This window comes from Drosophila subpulchrella, chromosome 3L, assembly GCF_014743375.2.
Source record: "Drosophila subpulchrella strain 33 F10 #4 breed RU33 chromosome 3L, RU_Dsub_v1.1 Primary Assembly, whole genome shotgun sequence".
Classification (NCBI taxonomy): domain Eukaryota; kingdom Metazoa; phylum Arthropoda; class Insecta; order Diptera; family Drosophilidae; genus Drosophila; species Drosophila subpulchrella.
In genome coordinates, this window is record NC_050612.1 from 27,314,763 (window position 1) to 27,339,569 (window position 24,807).

The window sequence follows — 24,807 nt, forward strand, 5'->3', positions numbered from 1 at the left end:
GCTTTTTGCTTTGCCATTTTCGCGTTAATAAGTTTTGTGATTCTTGTGTTTTGGTTTTTTGTATCTAGAACATAAATGTTAGATTGCACATGTTAGGGATTTCCATTTTCATTTCCATCGTGTTCATAAATAATCAGGCGTAATAACTAGTAAAAACAAAAAGAAAACACATTTCGGAATGAATACAAAATTGGTTGTTTGCCTTTTAGCGCTGCGGTTTTTGTTTGTTTGTTGTTTTTTTTGGTAAGGAGGGTCCGAGGATTGTCCTGGCGATAGGTCGGATGGTCGGGATAGTGGGATCTTGGGATGGGAATCGGATTGGGGTTCGGGTGGGGATCACTAAGTGTAATACATCTAGATAAAAACGCTATATACAGACACACGAGTTAATAATAATAATATAACGCAGCTTGAGATAATAATAATAATAGATTTTGGTTAACAATAATACAATAATTAGGTTTTTTTTTCATTTGCCTTCCGCTTTCTCGTCGCTCTACTACATTACTTTTTTGTTCACTTATCGTGTTTTTTTTTTATCGTTTTCATCTTTGTTTTTTCTTTTTTGTTAACAAACTACCAATAACAAATTTTTACTAATTCAATTTAAGTTTTTATGTTTTCTGTTTTTTTTCTTTTCCTCCTTGTTTGTTGTTTATAAATTATTGTTGTTGCTTTCCGGTTACCTTGTTGTTGTTGCTGTTCCTGTGTATTAAATTAAAGGAAAATCATGGTTTATCCTTTACCAATTCCTGGCGGTAAAACGGCCTATACGATGCCTCTAAATATATAGTTATTATTACACGTATGTGTTATATATGCCTATATGTTTATGTTAATATGCAAGTGATTTCGATTCCGGCTGGCTGAACCGTGAACCCAGTGGACTCTAGCCGTAGTCCCCACCAAAGCGTCCGTGCTTATTGCTCCCGTTGCTGTTTTGGACCGCCGCCGCTGCCGCCGCCGCCTGGGCGGCCTTCTCCGCCAGCAGCGCCGCCTTCTGTTGCATGTAGGGATTGAAGTGTTGCATGTACATGGAGGCAGCTGCCGCTGCCGCATAGTTGTTGGCATAGTTGTTGCTCCTTTGGTTATTGTTGCTGCCGTTGTTGCCGCTCCACTGTTGCTGCTGCTGCTGCTGCTGGAGTTGCTTGTGTTGCTGCTGCTGCTGTTGGTGTTGCTGTTGCTGCTGATGTTGCTGCTGTTGGTGTTGCTGCTGCTGATGTTGTTGCTGCTGATGTTGCTGCTGCTGCTGCTGGTGTTGTTGTTGCTGCTGCTGCCAATAGCTCTGCTCCGACATGTAGTTGGCTTCGCCTTCCTTCTGATACAGATAAGAATTCAGCAGCGATTCTCGTGCTGCGGCGGCGGCCGCCATCTGATTGTTCTGGAACATATTCTCCATGGCCGCCGCCGTAGGATAACAAAATTTATTGCTACTATTGTTGCTGTGATTTTGATTGTTGGTTGCTGGAAGCTGTGGTTGCTGTTGCTGCTGCTGTTGCTGCTTAGCGGAGGCATGATAGTTGCTGTAGTCCTGCTGCTGTTGCTGCTGCTGCTGCTGCTGCTCCTCGTAGCTGGCCGTCCTTGTTCCCGTCGCAGGTGCTGGCTCCTTTTGAGCCCGGCTTGACTGTCATTCGCCAGAGGCCGTCACCGTGGTCCACTGCCAGGGGCTGTTGTAGCCCTGTTTGGGATTGCTGAAAGAGAAGGCAGTTGAAATTAGTATGGGTTCTCAGTATGGGCCTCTCTAAAGACTTTTCTGAAAAATATTTACACATAAAATGTTTGAATAGCCCTCCTAACATTTAATTAAACCCAGGGCAAAAAATAATTGACTTATCTATAGGAGGTTGTAAAGATCACTCGATCTAATGAATCACAGTGTGATTAATATGATTCTAAGAATTATAAATAGAGACTTTATGGGAAAACACTTCTGAGTAATTTAAAAAGACAGACTTTGCGATTACAAAACATATAATAATAAAAATTGAATAAATAAAAAGCTTGTAGATACATCTAATACTTAATTTTACTTCCATATTGAGGTATTCTTTATAAAAATGCTCACCTTCCGAAAAGAGGATGCCACAGCGCTGAGTTGGCATCCATTCCGGCTGCCGCCGCCGCATCCGCGAGATGTTGCTGCTGCTGTTGCTGCTGGACATCCTGGGCCAGCATGTTGCCCCGCTTTCGTTGCTGCTGCGAGCCGGCTGCTGGATGCATCTGCTGCTTGGCCTGCTCCAAAGGATTATAGGTGACGCAGGCTTTGCTAGAGCGTAGGGTGCGTCCCGTTCCCGCGTCACCCTTGGCCTGATCTGGCATGGCCTTGTGCATGGAAGGACGTCCTCGCATTCCGTCGAAGGGCACGTTGAGAAGGGGTACCACATTCGCCTCGGGTTCCAGCAGGTTCGAGAGCGATTTGATGGTCAGTCTGGGTTTGTGCTCCGCCGGCGCTGGTGCCGCAGGCGTAGTGGTGGCCACCGGGGCAGGCGCAACGGCGGGTGGAGCAGCAGATGTACTTGGAACACCGGAAGCAGGCTTGGATTTGGTCAGATTGCCCATGGCCTCCGTTTCGGTTTCCCTTCTTGGTCGCTTGTGCTCCTGATGATGATGATGGGAGGAGGCAGCGGCAGAGGATAAGGAAGAAGAGGCCTCCTTGGCTGCCTCCCAGTTGAGGAACTGCGGCAACTGCGGCTGCAGCAGCTTCTGCATGAGGGCCAGCTCTACGGGATTGGTGAAGCCATTGAAAGCATTCGATCCGCTCGCTGTACTTTGGGTAGGAGGCGGAGGCACTGCCACCGGAGGAGGCACTGGAGTGGGCACCTTGGGCTGCGGCTGCTCCTCCGCTGGCTTTTGTTTCATACACTGCTTGTACAGCTCGTCCAGATGCTGAAGGCCAAACTGGCTATTGTACAGGGGCAACAGATTGCTCATGAACTTCCTTTGCAGTCCCAGCGGATCCTTGATGGTCTTGAAGAGCTCCTGTGACAACTGGCCAAAGTAGGGTAGCCACAGCATCTGTTGGAGCAGCGCCAGCGTAGTGGCATTCAGATCCGTGGACAGACTGGAATCCGCCGGCGAGGGCAGTGTGGGCGCCACCGGAGCAGCTGGCGGCGGATTGGGTTGAACAAGCACTGGTTTGGGCTGTGTCTGCTTTGGACTGGGACTCCTCGGTTTGCTTGGCACAACGATCACTGGATCCGGGTCTTTCGTCACCTTGTTCGCCTGTTCCGATTCCGTTTTGAGGATGGCCTCCAGCTGCTCCATGGTCACGACCAAAATATTGGGATTCTGGATGATCTCCGGATAGGCAAAGGCCTCGGGAAGACGTAATTCCGGCCTGGTCGTTAGCAGCAATGGAATCTCTCGGGCCGGAGAGGCTAGCACCGCTCCCAGGCGATCCTTTGGCACGAGTATCGGGTCTGGGACCTTCCACTGCGGATTGCTGATCAGCATCTTCAGTTGGGTGAGTGCGTCGGGGTCCTTGTCCATCTTGATGCTGGCCTTGGGACGCTTCTTCAGCGGCTGACTGGACTCCTCCTCCTCCTCGTCGTCGATGACGACCGTTTCGAGTTTACCATCCCGGCCAGCTTTGCCCAGATCCATGGGCTCCGCCTGTTGGGGATTGTTGTTCAGCTTAAGGAACTGCTCTAGTATGAGATTTTTAATGGTTTCCGAGGTGGTCTCCACCTCGGCAGGTATGGAGTTGGCCGGCACCTGAAGATCCCGATCCGGGGACTTGAGTATATCCGAACTGGAGGTCACCGCACACTGACTGCGTGACTCGGATGGGGGACACACCTCCTCGCGCTTCTTGTAGCTCAGATCCTTGGGCGTCTCATCGACTCCGGAGGATTTATCCTTCTCCTTCTCGGGCGTGGGTGTGGGCGTAGGCGTTTGGGTCAGTTCAACGGTTGCCGGAGTGGGCGGTTGGGGCTCCGGTTCGGTGGCCACAGCTTCCTGTTGCTTCTCGAAGGCCTCGATGCCCAGGAAGAGCTCCCCGTTCAGGCCCTCGATCTCACCGGCCTCATTGAAGGACAGACACTTGGGCGCATCGTCATTGTCCATGTTGAGAATGCTGGGCAGGTCCTTGTCGAGATCGGGCACACAGAAGGAACTCAGTTCGTCGCCGGAGGATGAGGAATTCTGCGGGTTGTTCCCGCTGCCAGTGCTTGCCTCCTGGACGAGATTATCTTCGCAGCTGCGCTTGACCAGCGAGTCGAGCAGATCGGCTCCACTGCTGCCATTGTCACTGCTGCAATTCTGTAGCAGATCATCGGCATCGTCCAGCAGATCCTTCAGATTCTTGGTATTGGCATCGAAACACTCCACCGGATCGTTTCCACTCAGTGGCTTGTCCTCCTCCTCCTCCACCTGCAGGACATCCTCTTCGGGGAGCTGGACTAAGGCAAGATCTCCTTTGGGCAGAAACAGACCCGTCTTGGGACACAGCTGCATTTGCAGCGGCGAGGGCGTGGAGCTCTGATATGTGGGCGTATTGGTCTTGGTGGCCTTGGTGGAGGCATTGGTCTCCTCGCTGTCCAGCAAACCATCGAAGCAGGGCGTTGGCGCCATCTCCGGCTCTGGGGCAGGTGGCATAACCACCACATCCTCGAGCACAGTGGTCAGGTGGCCATTCTGCTGCAATGCAGGATTCATATCCAGCCCCTCATCCTCTTCCTCCTCCTCCTCCTCGATTTCGTCCGGCAATTGCGTGGCACTGTCATCCCAATCGTGCAGCAGAGACTGCCCCAAGTTAGGCAACTGCTGCTCCGCCTCTTCCTGCTCGCGTTCCTCTGCCTGTTCAAGCTCCTGCTGCTGATGCTGGTGCTCCTCCTCCTCCTCCAATCGCTGCAGGTGCTGCTCTCGCTTGACCTTCATCAGTGGGGCGGCAGAGCCGTGGAAGAATTTGACTATCCTAGTTGAGGAAGCATCTGTACGGGGCATGGAGCGCCAGCCGTTCGTGGTCTTGGTCAGGCGTATCCTGTTCCGCTTGTCGTAATCCTCGCAGCGCACCTCCACGATGCGGGTATCGTCCTGTTTGACCCACAGGAAGATGGGATTGACGCTGGGCGTCGTGGGCGAGGTGGCGGGTGCAGAAACGGGCTGAGGATTTGGTAGGGGGGCAGGAGTTGCTGCTGACACCGCCTTCTCCTCCTCCTCCTCCTCCTCCTCCTCAACCGGAACACGTGGTGGAGCCTTGGGCTTGGGACTAATCCGTTTGGATGCCGCCACATTGGATGCAGTGGCTATGGGTGTGACTGTTGTTTTGGTTTCCAATTTCACGGCCGCCGTTCGCGGCAAGGGTTTGGCTGCTGGCGGCGGCTGGTGCTCCTCCAGCAGGACTGGATTGGGCGGGGCTATTAGCGGAGGGGGGATTAGGTGATTCAGTGCGGGAATGGGTGTGATAGTTGCTGGGGCAGCAGCCACCGGCGTTACTGCCTCCGGGCTGCACTTTGGTTCCGTTTTGATCTCGCGCAGCACATTCTTATTGATACGCGGCGTATTGGCCACCTTCAGGTGACCGAACTTTTGCTTGGCCCTGGTGGCCTTGCCCCGAGCGCCCTTCCCCCGGCGCCGGGTGGTCTGCTCCTCGAAGACCAGGAAGATATCGCGGGCCACTCTCCGGCGCTCCGATTTCCGGTGGCAAACCGGCGGAGCTGCCTCCAGCTCCTGCTTGATGATGCCCTCATTGTTATTGTTGTTGTTGTTGTTATTATTGTTATTATTTGCACTGGCCTCCGGCTCATCCTGGCTAGCAGCGCATTCACTTGGCCTGCAAGTGTTCCGGGGCATTTTACGGCCGTATCCCGTATCCGCTAGTGGTCCGTGGTCCGTAATCTCAGATCCCTGGTCATTTTGCCATCATCATCGCTATTGCTATACCACGCTCGTCGTATTGGGGCTCTTGTGTTTTTGTGTTGTGTTATTTTTTTTCTGCCACTGCCCCCCGTATCCGGATTTTTCGCTCTCGCCACCCCCGCCCCCGGCCCAGTTCTGATTGGGAGCAGCGTTCTGATTGGACAGCGGCCCAGGTAAAAGCCTTCGCTCAGGGGCTTCTGTCTTCAGTCCGTTCGCATTGCCGCCGCACTTGTGCCGCTCCAGCGTTTCCAGTTCAGTTGGCCGTGCTACTGCATACAGTTTTAACTGCCGCTGCACTATGTGTTTTACGTTGACAAAATCAATGAATTCTTGTATGTATATGTATACATACAAACGTACATGTATACATATTCGATTGGACCCAGCGCGATAGCTGCGGCCGATAGAAAGTGTCCTCGAATGACTGCTTATCGAGTAGCTAAATATCGATACTTTTGGTAATCGGAGTGTTTTTTTTATTGTGCCGCGGAATTTAAATGTAGAAAATAACAAATCTTTCTGAATTAAATTAAGTTAATGAAATGAGGTAAATTTCTGTGGCGATTAAGCAATGAACAATTAATACCCCTATTAAATATCGTAACTAATTAACCGCGGAGCTTACTTAGGGTATTCATTTTGAATGAGTTCAGATTTCAGTACGGAAATCGCAGCGGTGGATCTTCGCGGGATTCGCGACCGTTTCGCGAACCCACATTAAGATTTAAACAAACTTACGACTTAAGCAAATTTCAAAAGAGCAGAGATCTTAATGCTAATTAAATATTTTAAACCGAAAAAAGAAAAAAAATACAAAATGAAAGAGAGAACTTGTGAACTTTATTTACCCAAAACCAAAATATAAAGAGCGAGAGAAAGAGACTTTAAAGGGACGCCCAACAACAACAACCACAACCAACAACAATACCATAAACGAACTAAAGTTAACATGAGAGCAGTGATCAAACAGTGATGTGTGTATCGTGTGTGCCAAACCCCACAAAGCCCCCATTCTCCACCCTCAACCCCATAAAGTTCCAAAAACGAGAGTTGGACACAAGAAAAGCAAGCTGAAAATCAAAGGGGTGCTACCTATTATGCCCCACAAAGACTTCCAAAGTTCCAATTGGGGATTTTAATAGTTATTATCACTGCTAGCTAACTTCAAAGTCGAGGGCCCAGTCGTTTCGATCCGATCCCAGCTTCCTTATACGTAGTATAAAACTAATGCAATCATTTTTAACACTTACATGTCTTGCCGACAGAAGACCAAATATCCCAGAAACAGACACACATACATTTTGGACCGGAGATCATCGCTCCGGGTTCCTTTGGCCCCGTAGCAATCCGAACCGCAGCAATCCGAAGGGAGTTTTCTCTGTTTACTTGCAGGATCTGAACCCATCTGACTGGAAATTCGATGGATTTGGGAACCCTTTACCTGCAAAGAGGAAAGTTTGAGAGAGACTCGTAGAAAGAGTGATGGCAAATAAAAACTTGAGCTGATTACAAATTTAATAACACTTTGTACTTTATTGCGGTGTCATCATAAAACTAAAGTTTGAAAAGGGTTTGGGGAAAATTAAAAGCTGTCTAAGCTCACTAAGATAAATGTTTTTTTAATTTTGTGTAGGTACATACCTTACATGTTTATTAATATTTATTTGCAAATCTAATGACTGCCAACTTTACATTTTTGTGTACTTAGTTTTTCCAGTTGACGTTTCCGGGGTTTTTAACAATAATCAATGGGCGACTTTCACTTGAACTTGGTGTTCTTAATGACTTAGCCTTATCCGTGTAAATATTTAGGAGTAAAATTAAAAATTCCTTTGACCTCGACAACATTCTAAGGCGTATGTAGGTCCGGAACACATTTAACAAGTAATTTGCAACTCAAGTTAGAAAATAGACTGAGGTTTAAAGTATAGTTTTGAATAGATAGGGGAATGCTACAATATGTGGAAATACTAGACGATAATCTCCTAATTAAAGTTATCGCTACTCCAAATTAGCTTTAAGTTTTATTTTTTTCAGACAACGCGTTGTAACGTTGTAAACAAAGTAATTAGAACCTTACTTATTACAATAAGAAATACCAAAAAGTTACTTTCTTTAGGTGCCTTGTTTTAGGAGATTAAAAAACCTGATAGTTAATGTACATTATTTTTATTCGATATTCGTAATATATAGCGCTGAACAGACTTTAAAGAATATTTTTAAAAATGGATATCTTAGCATCCTTCGCACCAGCACTTCAGACTAGGACTGCAGTGTCCACTGACTCGTCCTTCCTCCTTGCACACTCGACGGCAAGTCTCATTGTCCCAGACGGCACAGGGACCCTTATATCTTCCGGAAAGACAGTCGGCATCGGCCTCGTTGGCTCCCAGGACGACGAGCATCAGGACAGCGAAGAGGGCGAACAAGTACTTAATTTGCATCATATTGGAAGAAGTTCTCAGAGGGCCTGTTGGGGGAATGGTTCCTTGTTGAATTGTAAGAGACTTGTGGCTTGAGAAAATCGCGGAGGAGCTTATATAGTGCATCGATCTCTCTGCCGAACACTCAGCTTTTCCCGAAGCGTATTCGTTTGTAAGCGAAATAGATCATCTCGTGGTGATACATGTGCAGTCACTTTTGAAAGCGTTCCTCAGGGAAACCACCCATACGTATCTTATAAAGATAACACTTTCAAACATTTCCGTACGTAAACAAGATACGATTTATTGCTTAAAGCCTCATCATCATTTGCAAAACATACTTTTTTCACTATAAGATGCGCCCTATGCACTGAATACCAAGTTCATCTGGACTGCCCCAGATAAATAAATAATTTGCCAGGGACTTGGGTTAAACCCCAGTCTAAGTAAATGACGAGGAAAGCATAACAATACGAGTACAAAGAGTCAAGCGCTGATTAATTGAATAAATCTTGAAAAGTCCCCGTGAAATCACAATGACCCACAGAGGCTATGTTTGGAAACCACAAAGAGAATATCGATTTGGTCCGAACTAGATTTTATAGGTCGGGAATCCGGATCGAAGCAGACGAGCTTCGAAAATTGACAAAAGTGTCCAAATCATTTTATATTTAAAGAATCCTTTATCTTTTTAAAATTTAAGAAGAACAGACGTCTAATGTGTAATCTTCTTTGATTTGCAAATTCACAAATTCTTTTTTTTAGCAATCAATTATTTATTTTTAATATTTCCGCCATAAGCTGAAATTTAATGTCAACAAAAAAGTTAAGTTATAATAAAAAATTAAACTTTTTTAAAGTTTTCATAACTTTTAAGTCCATAATTGGCAAAAACAAGTTAAATCAAGCTAACAACTAAAATATAGATTGCAAATATCCAGATGTTTTGCTAACCTAAGTCAAACAGTCTATTATTGACGTTGGTCAAGAAAATATAAACATCCGTTCCGGCATTATCAGCTACATCAGTTTATTGACTTTTAAGTGCACAATTTGTCAAGCGCAATTAAATTCTTATTAATAACTGTACACAATAATCAATTTTAGGAGGCCATAACATTTTAATATTTATTAAGACAAAACATTTAAATGCATCTTTCTTATATTTTATAAATAAACAATTATTTGTTATTTGTTGGCAAACTTACCAAAGGCGTTGCAATCTACAATAAAATTGTATTTTGAAAAATATATACAAAAAAACAGGGAGCTTAAAAAACACAATTTTTTTAACTATTTCGCAGTCAAATATATTTTGTGAATGTTTTTGTTAAACTGTCTATGTCGATTTTAATAGCATACTTTGAGGCATTATCTAATTTATGAAAGATGGGGTATTTTATGGGGGTCAAAGAGAAAGTCGAGGTTGGTGTTACCAGATTAGGAGAAATATAACTCATGTTCATTAAGAGGAAGAACACATGGCGCCTTGATTCAAAAATATTGCATTTTTTAGCTTGATAAAAGTGTAGGAACAGAGAAGTTTTAAATATTTATTAAAATTCAGTATGATGTTCTCTTGAATCAATTTAATTACATATTTATTGTTTAAGGTTTTTTGTTTTACGAAAATTATATTTAATCATACAACGAACAAACTTACAAATACATTTTATAATGCAATTAAAACATTGACTTTATATATATATATAATATTTCTTTTATACTTTCATTTGTCGCTTTAGCATTAGGTAGACACTTTAAATTTTTCAACTTTTCCATTTCCATTACAAATTAAATAATTATGGTGTATATAAAAAATACAAAAACAATTCGGCCTGGTTGATCTGGTTGTTGAAACGGTGGCTGCTCCTCCAAATTGTCGGGAAGTTGAATGTGTTCTCACTGTGGCGGGACTTGACTCGACCGGCGCTTGTCCTTGTCCTTCTCCTTCTCCTTGTCGCCCTTGCGCCCGAAGATGCGGAACATGCCGCTGCGGCGCTCCTCCTTGGTTCCCTTGCTGCCCTTCACTCCGGACACGGAGGAGATGGACTGGGCCTCACTTTCGCTGGAACTCTCCGCGGAAACGCGCGAGAAGCTGACGGAGTCGGGCTGCAGGGACACAGGTCGGTTGCTCTCAAATTAATTAGAACCCAAAAAGTTACTTTCCTTAGGTGCCTTGTTTTAGGAGATTAAAAAACCTGATAATTAATGTACATTATTTATTTTATTAGATATTCCATATTTGTAGCGCTGAACAAATTTTAAAGAATATTTTTAAGAATCGATGTCTTAGCATCCTTCGCACCAGCACTTCAGACTAGGGCTGCAGTGTCCAGTGCCTCGTCCTTCCTCCCTGCAAATTCGTCGGCAAAGCTCATTGTCCCAGACGGCACAGGGACCCCTATATTTTCCGGAAAGACAGTCGGCATCGGCCTCGTTGGCTCCCAGGACGACGAGCATCAGGACAGCGAAGAGGGCGAACAAGTACTTGATTTGCATCATATTGGAAGAAGTTCTCAGAGAGCCTGTTGGGGGAATGGTTCCTTGTTGAATTGTCAGAGACTTGTGGCTTGAAAGAATAGCGGAGGAGCTTATATAGTGCATCGATCTCTCTGCCGAACACTCAGCTTTTCCCGAAGCGTATTCGTTTGTAAGCGAAATAGATCATCTCGTGGTGATACATGTGCAGTAACTTTTGAAAGCGTTCCTCAGGAAAACCACCCACACGTATCTTATAAAGATAACACTTTCAAACATTTCCGAACATTTCAGGCAAAATGATATTGATCTCAGCTTATTTATCATATGTATATTACATCAATATGGAATATGAGAAGGGAAGAGCTCTTAAAGCTAAATATACTATCGAAGTTCTATAACTCGAAACAAAATCTGTGAAAATGTAAATACGAATGTGAATATCTTAGAAATATCTAATCTAAGTAATTTGCAACTAAAGTTAGGAAATAAACTGAGGTTTAAAGTATAGTTTCAAATAGATAGAGAAATGCTCATACAATGTGTGGAAATACTAGGCGATAATCTCCTAAGGGGCCGTCCATAAACCATGTGGACAAATTTTAAGCCCTTTTTTGACCCCCCTTCGTGGACAATCATGAATTTTTAACTAACCCCCCCCCCCCCCCCCCCCCCCCCTTATTTTTGTCCACGTGGACTTTTTTATTGAAATTTTTTAAAATTTAAATTTAAAAGTGGAATATATAACATAAAGGTTAAAATTAAATTTGTACTATGTTCACGTGGACACCTACCTCGACCCCCCCTCCCCCCTCGTGGAAAATCGTGGACTTTTGACGAACCCCCCCTCCCCCCAAAACTGTCCACGTGGTTTATGGACGGCCCCTATTTAAAGTTATCAGGTGCCTTGTTTTAGGAGATTAAAAAACCTGATAATTTATGTACATTATTTATTTTATTAGATTTTCCATATTTGTAGCGCAGAACAGATTTTAAACAAGAAAGGAAGTTAGCTTCGGCAAGCCGAAGCTTATATACCCTTGCAGCTATAATTATTAAATTTAAAAACACAAAAAATGATATTCCCAATAGTATAAGATAATATGTCAAAAAACACCGAAGCTATAATTTGTTTCATATTATTTTCCTACCAATTTTCCGATCGTTCCTATGGCAGCTATATGATATAGTCGTCCGATTTTGATAAAATTAAATTCGAAACTCAGAACTAATTAAAAAATGTTATTTCCAAGCGTAGGAGGTTATATGTTAAAAAACACCGAAGCTATAATTTGTTTCATATTATTTTCCTACCAATTTTGCGATCGTTCCTATGGCAGCTATATGACATAGTCGTCCGATTTTGATAAAATTTAATTCGAAATTCAGAACTAATTAAAAAATGTTATTTCCAAGCGTTGGAGGTTATATGTTGAAAAACACAGAAGCTATAATTTTTTTCATATTATTTTTCCACAAATTTTCCGATCGTTCCTATGGCAGCTATATGATATAGTCGTCCGATTTCGATAAAATTTAATTCAAAATTCAAAATTATTTAAAAATTGTTATTTCCAAGCTTAGGAGTTTATATGCTAAAAAACACCAAAGATATAATTTTTTTTCATTTTTTTGTCCGATTATTCCTATGGGAGCTATAAGATATAGTTGTCCGATCCGGCTGGTTCCGACTTATATACTACCTGCAAAAGATATAAGACTTTTGGGAAAGTTTCAGCCGGATAGCTTTAAAACTGAGAGACTAGTTTGCGTAGAAACGGACGGACAGACGGACAGACGGACAGACGGACAGACGGACAGACGGACATGGCTAGATCGACTCGTCTAGTCATGCTGATCAAGAATATATATACTTTATGGGGTCGGAAACGTCTCCTTCACTGCGTTGCAAACTTCTGACTGAAATCAATATACCCTCTGCAAGGGTATACAAATATTTTTAAGAATCGATGTCTTAGCATCCTTCGCACCAGCACTTCAGACTAGGACTGCAGTGTCCACTGACTCGTCCTTCCTCCTTGCACACTCGACGGCAAGTCTCATTGTCCCAGACGGCACAGGGACCCTTATATCTTCCGGAAAGACAGTCGGCATCGGCCTCGTTGGATCCCAGGACGACGAGCATCAGGACAGCGAAGAGGGCGAACAAGTACTTGATTTGCATCATAGTGGCCAAATCATTTTATCTTAAAAGAATCCTTTATCTTTTTTTAATGTTAAGAAGGAAGGTTGATATTGGGAATTTTGCAGTATCAATGGAAAGTGTACATAAGGTTGCGCTAGACTTCATAAAAAATCCAGTTGCTCACCTGTTAGGAATATTTTAAAATGCCGTAATGCACATGATAAGAATGCAAAGGGTCAAAAGAGATTTAGTAATTGCCTGTGAAATTCCCAAGTTAATCTATAATTTAATGAAAAAACCCAAGTTTAAACAAAGGGAATAGATTAGGGACTACACACTGCGAATTTTTGTTGAATATATTGAATAATAACACGTAAACAAAATCAAGATTATAATCAATTCACAAATTCTTTTTTTAGCAAATTTATATTTTAAAAACAAGGGAGAACGCTATAGTCGAGTACCTCGACTATCAGATACCCTTTACTCAGGTTAAGGGACCAAAGGGAAATGGAGATATGCAAGCAGCAAAGCGAGATTTAAATACGCCATTTACCGGTGGTAGACAGATTTAAGCGTTATGGGCTTTAGAGTTGGCGTGGCAAATTTTTTTTGGATCAATCGATAGGTATTGACGAGACCAATACAGTTCAGTTAAAATTTTGTATCTAGCATGAAAATTGTGGGCGCCACAGGCTTGGGCGGTTTGTGGGCGTTAGAGTGGGCGTGGCATATTTGCGTAACAAACTTGCGCGGCGCACAAGGCTACGGAATCTAAATCTGAGATCCCAATTGTCTATCATTGATAGTTTCCGAGATATCCACGTTCATATTTACGATTTTTTGAAGTTTGTGGGCGGTTTGTGGGCGTGGCAAACTTTTTTTTTATCAATCTATAGGTATTGATGAGAACAATACATTTCAGTTAAAATTTTTATTCTACCATCAAAACTGTAGGAGCTACAGTTTTGGGCGGTTTGTGGGCGTTAGAGTGGGCGTGGCACTCTACTGAAACAAACTTGCGCTGCGTAAGAAGCTCAGGAATCTGCACGCCAAGTCTCAATAGCCTAGCTCTCATAGTTTTCGAGATCTCAGCGTTCATCCGGACGAACAGACAGACGGACAGACGGACATGGCTAGATCGACTCGGCTAGTGATCCTGATCAAGAATATATATACTTTATGGGGTCGGAAATGCTTCCTTCTGCCTGTTACATACTTTCCGACGAATCTAGTATACCCTTTTACTCTACGAGTAACGGGTATAAAAACTATTTTTCGAAATATTCCTCATCCCATATATTTTGTGAAAGTTTTTGTTAAACTGTCTATGTCGATTTTTTATTGCATACTTTAAGGCATTGTCTATTTTATGGAAGATGGGGTATTTTATTTTCCAAATGGGGTCAAAGAAAAAGTCGAGGTTGGTGTTACCAGATTAGGAAAAATATAACTCATGTTCATTAAGAGGAAGAACACATGGCGCCTTGATTCAAAAATTTTGCATTTTTGAGCTTGATAAAAGTGTAGGAACAGAGAAGTTTTAAATATTTATTAAAATTCAGTATGATGTTCTCTTGAATCAATTTAATTACATATTTATTGTTTAAGGTTTTTTGTTTTACGAAAATTATATTTAATCATACAACGAACAAACTTACAAATACATTTTATAATGCAATTAAAACATTGACTTTATATATATATATAATATTTCTTTTATACTTTCATTTGTCGCTTTAGCATTAGGTAGACACTTTAAATTTTTCAACTTTTCCATTTCTTGTTTCGTTTAGTGGTTGGTTTCGTTTTTTTAAATTTGTTTGCCCTTGGCGAATACAAATTAAATAATTATGGTGTATATAAAAAATACAAAAACAATTCGGCCTGGTTGATCTGGTTGTTGAAACAGTGGCTGCTCCTCCAAATTGTCGGGAAGTTGAATGTGTTCTCACTGTGGCGGGACTTGACTCGACCGGCGCTTGTCCTTGTCCTTCTCCTTCTCCTTGTCGCCCTTGCGCCCGAAGATGCGGAACATGCCGCTGCGGCGCTCCTCCTTGGTTCCCTTGCTGCCCTTCACTCCGGACACGGAGGAGATGGACTGGGCCTCACTTTCGCTGGAACTCTCCGCGGAAACGCGCGAGAAGCTGATGGAGTCGGGCTGCAGGGACACGGGTCGGTTGCTCTCGAAGCGGGTGTTTCCCCAACCTGGTGGGATACAAAAACAAGAGTAAGTGGTTGGAAATCTTCAAGATATCAAGACAACATGCCAATGAAGAGTGTACGGAGTGTAGCATAACATAAAGTGAGTTTTATAGGGTGGACAGGCAAAAAGATATTGTTCTTAGCTTAATTATCATATGTATTTTACAGCAATATGGAATATGAGAAAGGGAGAGCACTTAAAACTATACCATCGAAGTTCCATAACTCGAAAGTGGAAATTTTAAAATATTTCATCAGGGTTATTAAGAATCGACGCCTGGTTCGAGTTACAGATTGTTCGATTAGGGAAAATAAACAAATAGTATATAAAACTTATAGAAATACTTTGCAAACTCGTGCGCAGATAGGATCGGCGGGTTATCTTCACCGGTTTAAAAGTCGACGAACCTATTCCACAAAAAGGCATGCATTCAGGATAAAGAGAAAAAACAGATATGTACAAAAAGTTCAGAGCAGCCGAAACCGTAGCATCATGCACTTAAGACTAAGAACCGAATAATATACAGATTGTTAGGATTAATGAGGTTCGTCTAACCACCGAGTCCAATTCCGATTGAGTCATTATTGTTATTCAGATGCAGACCCATATAGCTTGGATTACTGATGGCATGGCTAGGCTCCCCGGAGCCCCCGGTTGATGATGATTTGGTCGATGAGGTGGGCGATGATGTTAGATGCCACACCGTGCGACTGCTCGATGTCACTTGGTGTGTGGTGGTGGTGGTGGTGGTTGTGGAGTTGGTGATCGTGGTCGTAGAGGAGTTCCCGGCTCCTATCTTCACATTACCGTTGCCATTGCTGCTGGCCCCGCTGCTGGAATAGTTGACGTTGCTCCTCTTGGGACTGCTGCTGGTGCCTCCATTATTGTTATGCGCCTCCATTTCGATGAACTTCCTCGTGGAATCGATCCTGCCCGAGGGAATCCTCTGAGGCTGCTGCCTCGCCGGGCTGTTATTATTATAGTAGTCCGGCTGTTGTTGCTGACTCGCCGCCGCATTGAAGGCATTAATCCTCTGCTGAACCTGCGCCTGATGCTGACTCTGATGGGAATGGGAATGCTGGGGATGCTGATGCTGGCCACCCACCGGTGGCATCGTCGTTGGCAATGGCGGCGGATTATCTAATACACACGGCATTGCGTTGTTGGAGGACAATTTGTACAATGTGAGTGGAATAATGTGTAGGTGGTGTATGGACAGAGACACAAATGGCTAGGGGGGATATGACTTCTACACAGTTCTAAGGACTCACCCGATTGTCTGGCCTCGCTGTTGCGTGTCAGCACCGCACTGTCATCCTTGCTGCTTCCATTCTGCTGGACTCCAGTCAAGCCGGCGGGCAAAGTGGCGGATTGTTGCAGGTCTGTAGGGGATTACCAGGTAATAAATTAATCATTGGAGTAAGTGTTGACTTTTGAATAGTCCTTACCATTACTGGAACTTTGGCGATTGCGCATCACAACTAGATTCTCCTGACTCTGGCGATGGCTGGCCACTGGTGGCGCTCCTCTGGGCGGGATTGGTGGCTTCTGGTCAAATCCGGCGGTGGGTGAACTGGGCTGGGATGGCTGCTGTTGTTGCTGTTGTTGCATCTGTCGCTGCAGGAAGGCCATTTGGGGCGTGGCAGTTCCGTCCAGGACCTGCCCACCACTGGTGCGACGCTGGGAATCGGGCGAGGAGTTGCGGGAGCTGACTGGCGACTCCATGCTGCTGGTCACCTTGATGTCCGGCGAACTGCTCGACTGTTGCTATAAGGAAACAATAAATAAAATATTAATTTTCGTCGTTTAAAGAGATATCCCATCATACCTTCATGGACTCGTCGTAGCTAAGCAGCTGCATGTTCGGCGGCAAACTAGCGTGGAAGGATATCTTGCGCACCCAGTCGTTTAGGATTTCCAGAGAGGGAGCCTCAAAGAGGAATTCCGATCCGTCGGGCAGTTTTAGCCGGAAGACGTACTTCTTCTTGGTGTAATCCTCTGCCCGCTCGCACTTGGCTCCCAGGATGTTAACTGGAGCAGTGGCTGTCTTCTGTTGCAGGAAGTCGTTCTCGTCCTTGAAGAAGCACACCAATTGTCCACAGAGCACAGTGTGGAACTGCTTCCATGAACGCACAGGAGCCTTCTTGCCGCCGGATTGCAAGCCATGCTTGCGCTCCAGACTGCCCTGAATCTCAACGGGCGGCAGGTCGAATCCCTCGCCCTTCTGGTTCTTCCTGAAGGACTGAGCGCGTCTCCTGGTGGTGAACGATGGCGTGCGCTTGGCCTGTTTGGGCTGAACCTTCATGCTCTCCGCCCGCTTTACATTGGCATCGGCGGATCCGCGACGCAAACGGTCACCGAACATTCCACTGGAGCTGCTCTTCTGGAGGGCCATGTGCTCGTTCTCATCCCCGAATGGAGGCCTCAACTGAGCCTGACCCAAGGCCGGCGACTGTGGACCACTGGTCTGGGCCGGAGTGACCATGGGCGAGGAGAAGATCGGTGTCTTCTCCTGCGACGCAGCATTCTGGCGATGCTCGTGCTGTTTCTCCGCTCGTCTCCTCTCATCCGCCAGGCGCTGGAGCTCTCGTTGCTTCAGCTGCTCCAGGCGTTCCTTCTCCAAACGTTCCTTTTCCTGCAGCTTGCTGATCTTCTCCTGCTCCAGCTGGTGACGGAAGAGCTGTTCCAGCAGGGTTATCCGCTTGATTGCCTGGAACTTCTCCTCTTGGGCGGCCACAGTCTTCTCAAAGTCCTCATGTCGGCGCAGGAGGTCCTCCACCTGGGGTATGGAGTCTCCCAGCTTGGCATCCTTGAGCTGGGGCTCGCGACTGCTGATCCATTGCTCCAGGATCTCGGCGTCCTTCAAGAACAACTGGGTATCCAGGTTAAGTTCGTAGATCTCACGACGCTTGCGAAGAGTATGCTTCAGGAGTTCGTGACGCGCCTGCAGGACCTTGATCTTGTCCTCCACTTCGTGGGCCAAGAAGTGCTTCTCCTTGATCAACTGCTGACCATTGGCGGCGAACTTGGCGAAGGTCTCGTCTCTGGCACGAATCTCCGTGTCGTGATCCTTGGTGCTGGCCAAAAGGAGCTCGGCTCCCGCTACACTGGTGGCCAGTTCGGGTGCCGTAATCTTGGCTAGCATCTCGTTGATCCAGGCAATAAGATCACGGTATTCATCGAAGTAGGACTGGAGCTGCTCTGCTTGGCTGAGCTTATTCTTCCTAGCTCCAGTCTTCTCCTTCAGATCCGTCCAGGCCTCCACTGTTTCATCCCGTTTGACTTCAATGTGTTCCTTGGCATCGGGGTAGATCTCGCCCAGCTTAACAGCCTCTGCCAGGACGGAGTCAACCTGTCCCTGGATACCAACAAGCTCGGACTCGAACACTTGGTGCTTCCTGCCCAAGGCCTGAATGCTCTCCAAATCCTGACCGTAATCCTCGGAAATGAGCGAGGCATCCTTCTCGTTGATCAGCTGAATGGTTTCATCGGCCACGCGATCGTAGACATGTACCTGCTTAGCTCCAGCCAAGGCATCCTGGCGAGCGTGCACCAGATCCTTGAGCTCTTCCCACAACTGCTTGGTCTCATCGCGCTTCGATTTAATGGAGCTCCTGTACGGATTGTTCTCCTGGATGAGACGATCGCCCCGTTCCAGGCAAGCCTCAACCCTGGCCTCGTTGGCATTCAAGTTGGAAACGAAGGATTCAAAGGCCAGGATGAGCTGTTCCACGTGCTCCACATCCTCGCCGTAATCCTCACTGGCGGTGACGGCCATCTGATCGCCCACCCACTCGTGCAACTCCTCCGTTTCGCGCAGGTACTCAAACAGCTTCTTGCACTCGCCAAGTCTCAACTCCCGCTCCTTGGCCAGACGCAGCAGATCCTCGTATTGCTGACCCACTTGCCCGTTCTTCTCGGCAATGTTGGAGCTATCAAAGTGATTCCTCTCGATCAATCCAGTGGCCAGTTTGGCCACCTTCTCTATCGATGGCTTGAAGGCGGCGAGTTCTCTTTGCAGGACTTCCAGTTTCTTCTGGTGACCCTGAACGGAGATCTCATCCCGGCCGTAATCGCTGCTGGCCAAAACGGGACGTTTCTCCCGCATCCAGGCATCCGCCTCGTTGGCCTCCACATAGAAAAGCTGGCTCTCCACAGCGTCCAGAAGACGTAAGCGCCGAATGGCAGCCAAATCCCTCAACTGGACCAACTGCTTCTGAAGCAACTCCGACTTGTATTGCAACTGCTCGGTGGCAAAGTGATTGTCCCGGATCATCTGCTGACCCCTTTGGAGGAGAGCCTGAATCAAAGGTTCCTGCGAGGTGAGCTCCGCCTCCAGAGAATTGTGTTTCTTTTGGAGGCCTTGAACGGACAGGAGACTGGTGCCCAGATCCTGGGACCCAGCCACCAATTGCTTCTCCGCCAGCCATTGGAGTTCATCCTCTGCGTCCCTCAAGAACTGCTGGAGACTGAGGGAATCCTCTAGGTTCTCCCTACGAATGCCCAAGGGTTCGTGAAGGGTATTGTACCTACGGATGCTGACAGTGGCTCTCTCGTGGATTTCGTGGCGCAGGAAGTGTTCCGCCTGGAAGAACTGCTCATCCTTCTGCTTCAGCTGCTCGGCCAGTTCGCCATGATGGGCCACATCGGCCTCCAGGCGCTCGTGCTTCTTCAGCAAGTTACTAACAGCAGCCAAATCCTTGCCGTAATCCTCGCTGCTCAATTGCAACTCCACCTCGTCCATCCAGTTGTTGAACTCATCCACACTGCGGTTAAAGGCCAACGCATCGTAGGCCTGCTGGAGCTTATCCTTCTTGGTCTGGGAAGCGGCCTTCAGCTTGAGCCAATCCCCCTCGAGCAATTGCACCTGTTGGGCAATCTCGTCCTTGGCAAAGTGCTCTCCGCGGATTAGCCGTTCACCCTCATGGATAACCGACTGGACGCGAGGAGAATTGCTCAACAGCTCGGCATCGAAGGCAGCGTGTTTCTGGATCTTGCTTTGCAAATTGCTCGGTTCCCGGTAGTTCTCATCAAGGGCCACCTGGAGCTTCTGCACCAGCCAGCGATCGATCTCGTAAAGACTGCGCAGGAACTCCTGCAGTTGGAGAGACTGTGTCAGCCGTTGCTTTCTTTCCTCCGAGAGTTCCAGCAGTTTCTGCTTCCTCCTTAGGATGTAGGCCAGTTTCTCCCGGATTAGATCCGCATCCTTGGGCTCTCCCTCTAGTATGCTATTGGCAAACTTCTGCAGGGTGTCCACGTGATCGGCATGGAGCAACTTCTCGAATTCATCGTGTTTCTTGAGCAGTCTTTCCACGGCTGTGTAGGAGTCACCCAAATCGTCGTTGTTGAGGAAGGCCTCCTTGTTGGCCAACCAAATCTCAACCTGCTCCACTTGGGCCTTGAACAGCTGCAGCTGATGGGCTTCTGTCAGATCTCTGGCCCTCTCGCTCCAGGCTTCGTTCAGGGTTTGATGCAGTTCCTCCAGGACAAGCAGATATCTGCGCACATTCTCCGGCTGCTGTTGCTGCGGTCTGGTAGAAAGCTGATCACCTTGCTGTTTTAATCCAAGGAAGGCCTCCTCCCTGCCCTCGATCTCCACCTTCCGTTCCTGGTGCAATTCCAACTGGGTCTCGCAATCGTTGATCGTGGATGGCGCTTGGGTGTTGTTCATCTTCTTGATCATATCGTTGACCCACAGTTCCAGTTCCTTTACATCGGACACAAACTTGTGAGCCAGATAAGCTTCGTTCAGGATGCTCTGCCTCTTGACGGACAAGGCCTGCAGGTTACCCCAGGATTTGTGTAGCTCCTCCAGTTTTCTCTCAATATGCTGGGCGCCACGTTCCGGATACTTCTTGATCAGGAAATCAGCAGCAGTTTCGTGTTGATCAATCTTTAGCTTAACGGCGGACATGTCCCTCTCCAGAGCCTCTTCCCTGCGGATAAGGGCCTCCACGGCGGCCAGATCTCGTCCCGTATCGGTGGAGCTCATGGCCAGAGCCTTTTCGGCTATTCTCTCCGCTGTGTCATCCACATCGCGATTGAAGACATGGATCTCGTTGGCTCCGCCCAGCAAGGCACGATAGGCATTGAGTGCTCCTTGCAGCTGTCGCCAGTTGTAGTTGAAGTCCTTTCGCCTCTTGTCCACACTTTGGGTGTCTGCTGGGACTTGGGCTTGGTTAATGAGCTTGTCGGCCAGCTGGTTGATGTGCTTCACCCGCTGATCGTCCACCCTCATGTCCGAGTCTACATCATCGAGTTTCCTCATCAGGGCATTGCAGTGCTCCAAATCGCGACCTGTGTCACTGGCCTGCACCATCATCTCCTTATCACGAATCCAGGCCTCGATCTTGTCCAGCTGGCTGTTGAACTCCAGGCTGTCCTGGGCCTCCTCCAGACCTCGACCACGCTGCTCGAGCTCCGCCAGCAATCCCTGCCAGGCTTGGAGCACTCTTTCGATAGCCAGCTTGATCTCCGGCGAGGATTCGTGCTGTTTGCTAAGGAGGATGACGCCGGTATCTTGAATCTCCTGGATACGACCCTGGTTGGCGGCCACCTCGGCCTGGAAGGCTTGGTGCTTCTGCAGCTTCTTGATCTTCTCGTCCAGGTTGGTCACCTCCGCGTAGCTAGCAGCATCGGCCTCCAGTTTCTTCTGCTTCTCATTGATCCAGGACTCGGCCTCCGCGCAATCTCTTACGAATTTGGCGTACAGCAGGGCGTCCTCCAGTTTGTAGCGACGCACGGCGCAAAGATCCTTGACCTTCTGGCGGCGGGCGAGGACTCCCTGAAGAATAGTCTGGATGTTGGCACTGTCGTAGTGACGCTGTTCGATCAACTTGCGACCGTGCTCCTGGAGCAGGGCCACCTTCTCTTCTTGCGTTTGAATCAAACGCTCGAACTCGTCGTGCTTCCTGATCTTGTTTTGCACATCCTCCACCGTCTGGCCAAAGTCGGAGCTGCTCAGGGCAGCCTGCTGGGAGCTGGACAGATTGTCAATCTGCTTGGCATCGCGCAAGAAGCAGAACAGATCGATCTTCTGCTCAAGCATGATCTTCTTCTTGTTCCAGGCGGCATGCAGCTTCTGGCGCTCATCCAACATGGCAGCACATTTCTCCTCCACATCGGCGGCAGCATAGTGTCCGGTCTGAACCATGGAATCACTCAGTTCGTTCAGGTACCGGAACTTGTCCTCCCTGGCCTCAATTTCTCCGTAGATGGCATCGTGTTGAATCTTCAGGGCGGTGGCTCCGGCAGCATCGCTCACATGCTCCTCCGCCTGGAGGGCAGCACGCAGATTGGATGACCAGGACACTATGTCCCTGACATCGGTAAGGAAGGTCTGTAGGTCCGAATTGGCAGCCAGACGATCTCCGCGAGCGGTAGAACGTTCCTTGAGGTCATTCCAGGCGGCCACCACCTTATCCTGCTGTTGGGCAATTGCAGCTGCGTTCGAAGGATACTTGGCCTGCAGGCGCACAGAATCTTCCACGAGGACCTGAAGTTGTGCCTCCAGGGCCACCAGATCGTTCTCGAAGCCCTCGTGCTTGCGCAGCAGTGCCAAAGCGGAGTTCAAATCCCTACCCAGTTCTTGGGATAGGGCGGCATTCTTGTCCTGGATGCGGAATAGAGCCTCTGCCACGTCCCGATGGAAGCGGTGAATTTCGCCAGCGGCATGGAGCTTCTGCTCGCGCTGGTTCAGCAGTTGCAGAAGGTTCTCCCAGGAAGTTCTGCAGGTGATATCATAAACAATTAGTATAATTCTTCATTAAAATATATCCCTTCCCCCCACTCACCTCAGTTGCTCCTGTCGCTTCTCTACCTCATTGGCATACGGACTCTCCGAATCGATCAGCTTCTTGGCCAGTAGCTCACACTGATCAACTCGATCGGCTCCCACTTCCACGCGGTGCTTCAAATCATCAAACTTGTTCTGCAGCAGCTGTAGATGCTCAAAGTCCTGGCCGTAGTCCTCCGATGAGGCGGCCTGCTCCTGCTCGCGGATCCATTGCTCCACTTCGTCCGACTCCAGGAAGTACTCGTGCTTGTACAGGCTCTCCATGAGACGACCCTGTCGCTGGGAGGCCAGCTTGTGCAGCGATTTCAGCATCTTCTCGATCAGCTGCTGCTTGGCGGCCAGGACCTTGCTGTCCGGATGATTGGCGGCCACCATGGCGGCGCAGCTGTGTCCCATTTCGGTGACAATGCCCGAGTAGGTGTCCAGCTCCAGCTCGATGGTCTTGTGCTTGGTGAGCAACTTGGCCGCGGAATCGCGATCACGGCCATATTCCGTAGATCGCAGGGCATTGTTGCGCTCACCCAGCCAGGACTCGATCTCGCCGGCGTCGAACAGATACTGTTGAGCCTTCAGGGACATTTCCAGTTTGCGGGATCGCTCGCCACAATGGCGCTCCAGATCCTGCCAAGCCTGCTCCAGCTGCTGGCACAGGTTCTCAACCTGCTCGCGCTCGGGATGTTGTTGCGAGATCAGCGATTGACCCGCCAACAAAGCCTTGTTGATCACCGGCTGATGACCCTTGATCTCCGCCTCCAACTTCTTGTGCTTCTTGTGCAGGGATTGGGCCTGGTGTAGATTCTGACCCAGTTCATTGGACTTGGCTGCCGGCAGGTGATCGTTGATCCACTGGAACTCCGAATCAAGTTCGAACACAAACTTGTGGTAGTTCAGGCTCTCCTCGAGCTTGGCCCTTCGGCGCTGGGTGGGATCACGCAGATCCTTGAATCGCTGCTGCAGCTCCTTGGTACCGGCCTCGATGTTCTGGGCATTGAAGTGACCCTCGTGGGCCATGTCGTCGCCCGTGGACACCAGCTCCGCCACCTTCTGATCCCAGATGGTAATCTCCGACTCGAGGATCTGCTGCTTGTTGATCAGATCCTTGCAGCTGCGCAGATCGTTGCCCACATCTCCACTTCGCAGGGCAGCGTCCAGCTCATCCACCTTCTTCTTGGCATCCTCGAGGGAGCGGTTGTGCTCTCGCTGGGATGCAGCCTGCTCCAGCTTGCGACCCTTGTCCTCGGACAGCGTAAGCAGATCCTTCCAGCGCTTGTTCAGATCGGCCACCCTGGACTCCACCTCTGGCACTCGATTTCCGGCCTGAACCAGAGCCTGTCCATCCTTGGTCACATTCCTCAATTGACCCTCGTTGGCGCGGAGTTCACGTTCAAAGGCCTGGTGTTTTTGCAATTTGCGAGGGAGATTACTCAGGTCACGGTAGTTCTCGTCGCCTGCAATCCTGGTCTTGTCCTGAAGCCAGACCTTAAGGTCATCAGCCTCGGCGGCGAACTTGTGGAAGTCCTTGGAAGCCTGAAGAAGACGCTTTCGCTCAAAGGCGCGATCCTTGACCGCCTTGCGCTTGCCCAGAACCTGATTGCGGCGGTCTCCGATGCTGAAAAAGTGCAAGAATCGGTTAGGATTTTGAATTACAGGAATATTCCATACATTGCTCATATATGGGCTCCCAAAATGTTTATACAAAAACACTTACTACTTGGTATCGTAGTGATCGTTGGCAATCAGTTTGTCTGCGTTGTCCGAAAATCCTTTGAGGATCTTGTCTTGGGCCATCAGGCTCTTCTCAAAGTCCAGGTGACGCTTTAGAATAGCCTCCACTTCATCCAGAGAGGACTGCAAAATGAGAAACCAATTAGTTTCCATCTAAAAGTAAACCGAGATC

General features: G+C 47.6%; 5 protein-coding genes across 8 annotated transcripts in view; all 5 read right to left on the reverse strand.

The window, feature by feature from the left end:
* Positions 1 to 515: 515 nt before the first annotated feature.
* Positions 516 to 6,220, reverse strand: LOC119552570. The gene is made up of 2 exons (XM_037862194.1): positions 2,066 to 6,220; positions 516 to 1,691 (listed from the first exon to the last, which is right to left on the reverse strand). Exons 1-2 carry the CDS (start codon positions 5,791 to 5,793, stop codon positions 1,628 to 1,630), a joined length of 3,792 nt encoding a protein of 1,263 aa, XP_037718122.1. The 5' UTR covers positions 5,794 to 6,220; the 3' UTR covers positions 516 to 1,627.
* Positions 6,221 to 8,012: 1,792 nt separating this feature from the next.
* LOC119552871 (drosomycin) lies at positions 8,013 to 8,369 on the reverse strand. The gene has a single exon (XM_037862770.1). It carries the CDS (start codon positions 8,304 to 8,306, stop codon positions 8,094 to 8,096), a length of 213 nt encoding a protein of 70 aa, XP_037718698.1. The 5' UTR covers positions 8,307 to 8,369; the 3' UTR covers positions 8,013 to 8,093.
* A 2,121-nt stretch (positions 8,370 to 10,490) lies between these two features.
* Positions 10,491 to 10,864, reverse strand: LOC119552872 (drosomycin-like). The gene has a single exon (XM_037862771.1). It carries the CDS (start codon positions 10,785 to 10,787, stop codon positions 10,575 to 10,577), a length of 213 nt encoding a protein of 70 aa, XP_037718699.1. The 5' UTR covers positions 10,788 to 10,864; the 3' UTR covers positions 10,491 to 10,574.
* A 1,874-nt stretch (positions 10,865 to 12,738) lies between these two features.
* LOC119552873 (drosomycin-like) lies at positions 12,739 to 12,957 on the reverse strand. Its single transcript, XM_037862773.1, has one exon. The coding sequence runs from the start codon at positions 12,949 to 12,951 to the stop codon at positions 12,739 to 12,741; it is 213 nt and encodes a 70-aa protein (XP_037718701.1). The 5' UTR covers positions 12,952 to 12,957.
* Positions 12,958 to 14,603: 1,646 nt separating this feature from the next.
* Positions 14,604 to 24,807, reverse strand: part of LOC119552870 (spectrin beta chain, non-erythrocytic 5) — a 32,750-nt gene continuing 22,546 nt past the window's right edge. Inside the window, exons 10-16 of one of the 4 annotated variants that reach the window (XM_037862767.1) lie at positions 24,619 to 24,758; positions 22,909 to 24,519; positions 16,944 to 22,842; positions 16,564 to 16,882; positions 16,387 to 16,497; positions 15,460 to 15,522; positions 14,604 to 15,117 (exon numbers count right to left, since the gene is read on the reverse strand). In XM_037862767.1, the coding sequence (XP_037718695.1) occupies positions 14,861 to 15,117; positions 15,460 to 15,522; positions 16,387 to 16,497; positions 16,564 to 16,882; positions 16,944 to 22,842; positions 22,909 to 24,519; positions 24,619 to 24,758 (8,400 nt within the window). In that variant the 3' untranslated portion in view covers positions 14,604 to 14,860. Of the gene's footprint in view, positions 15,118 to 15,459; positions 15,523 to 15,670; positions 16,256 to 16,386; positions 16,498 to 16,563; positions 16,883 to 16,943; positions 22,843 to 22,908; positions 24,520 to 24,618; positions 24,759 to 24,807 lie in introns of all 4 variants that reach the window. The other 3 variants (XM_037862766.1, XM_037862768.1, XM_037862769.1) reach the window with 3 other exon arrangements.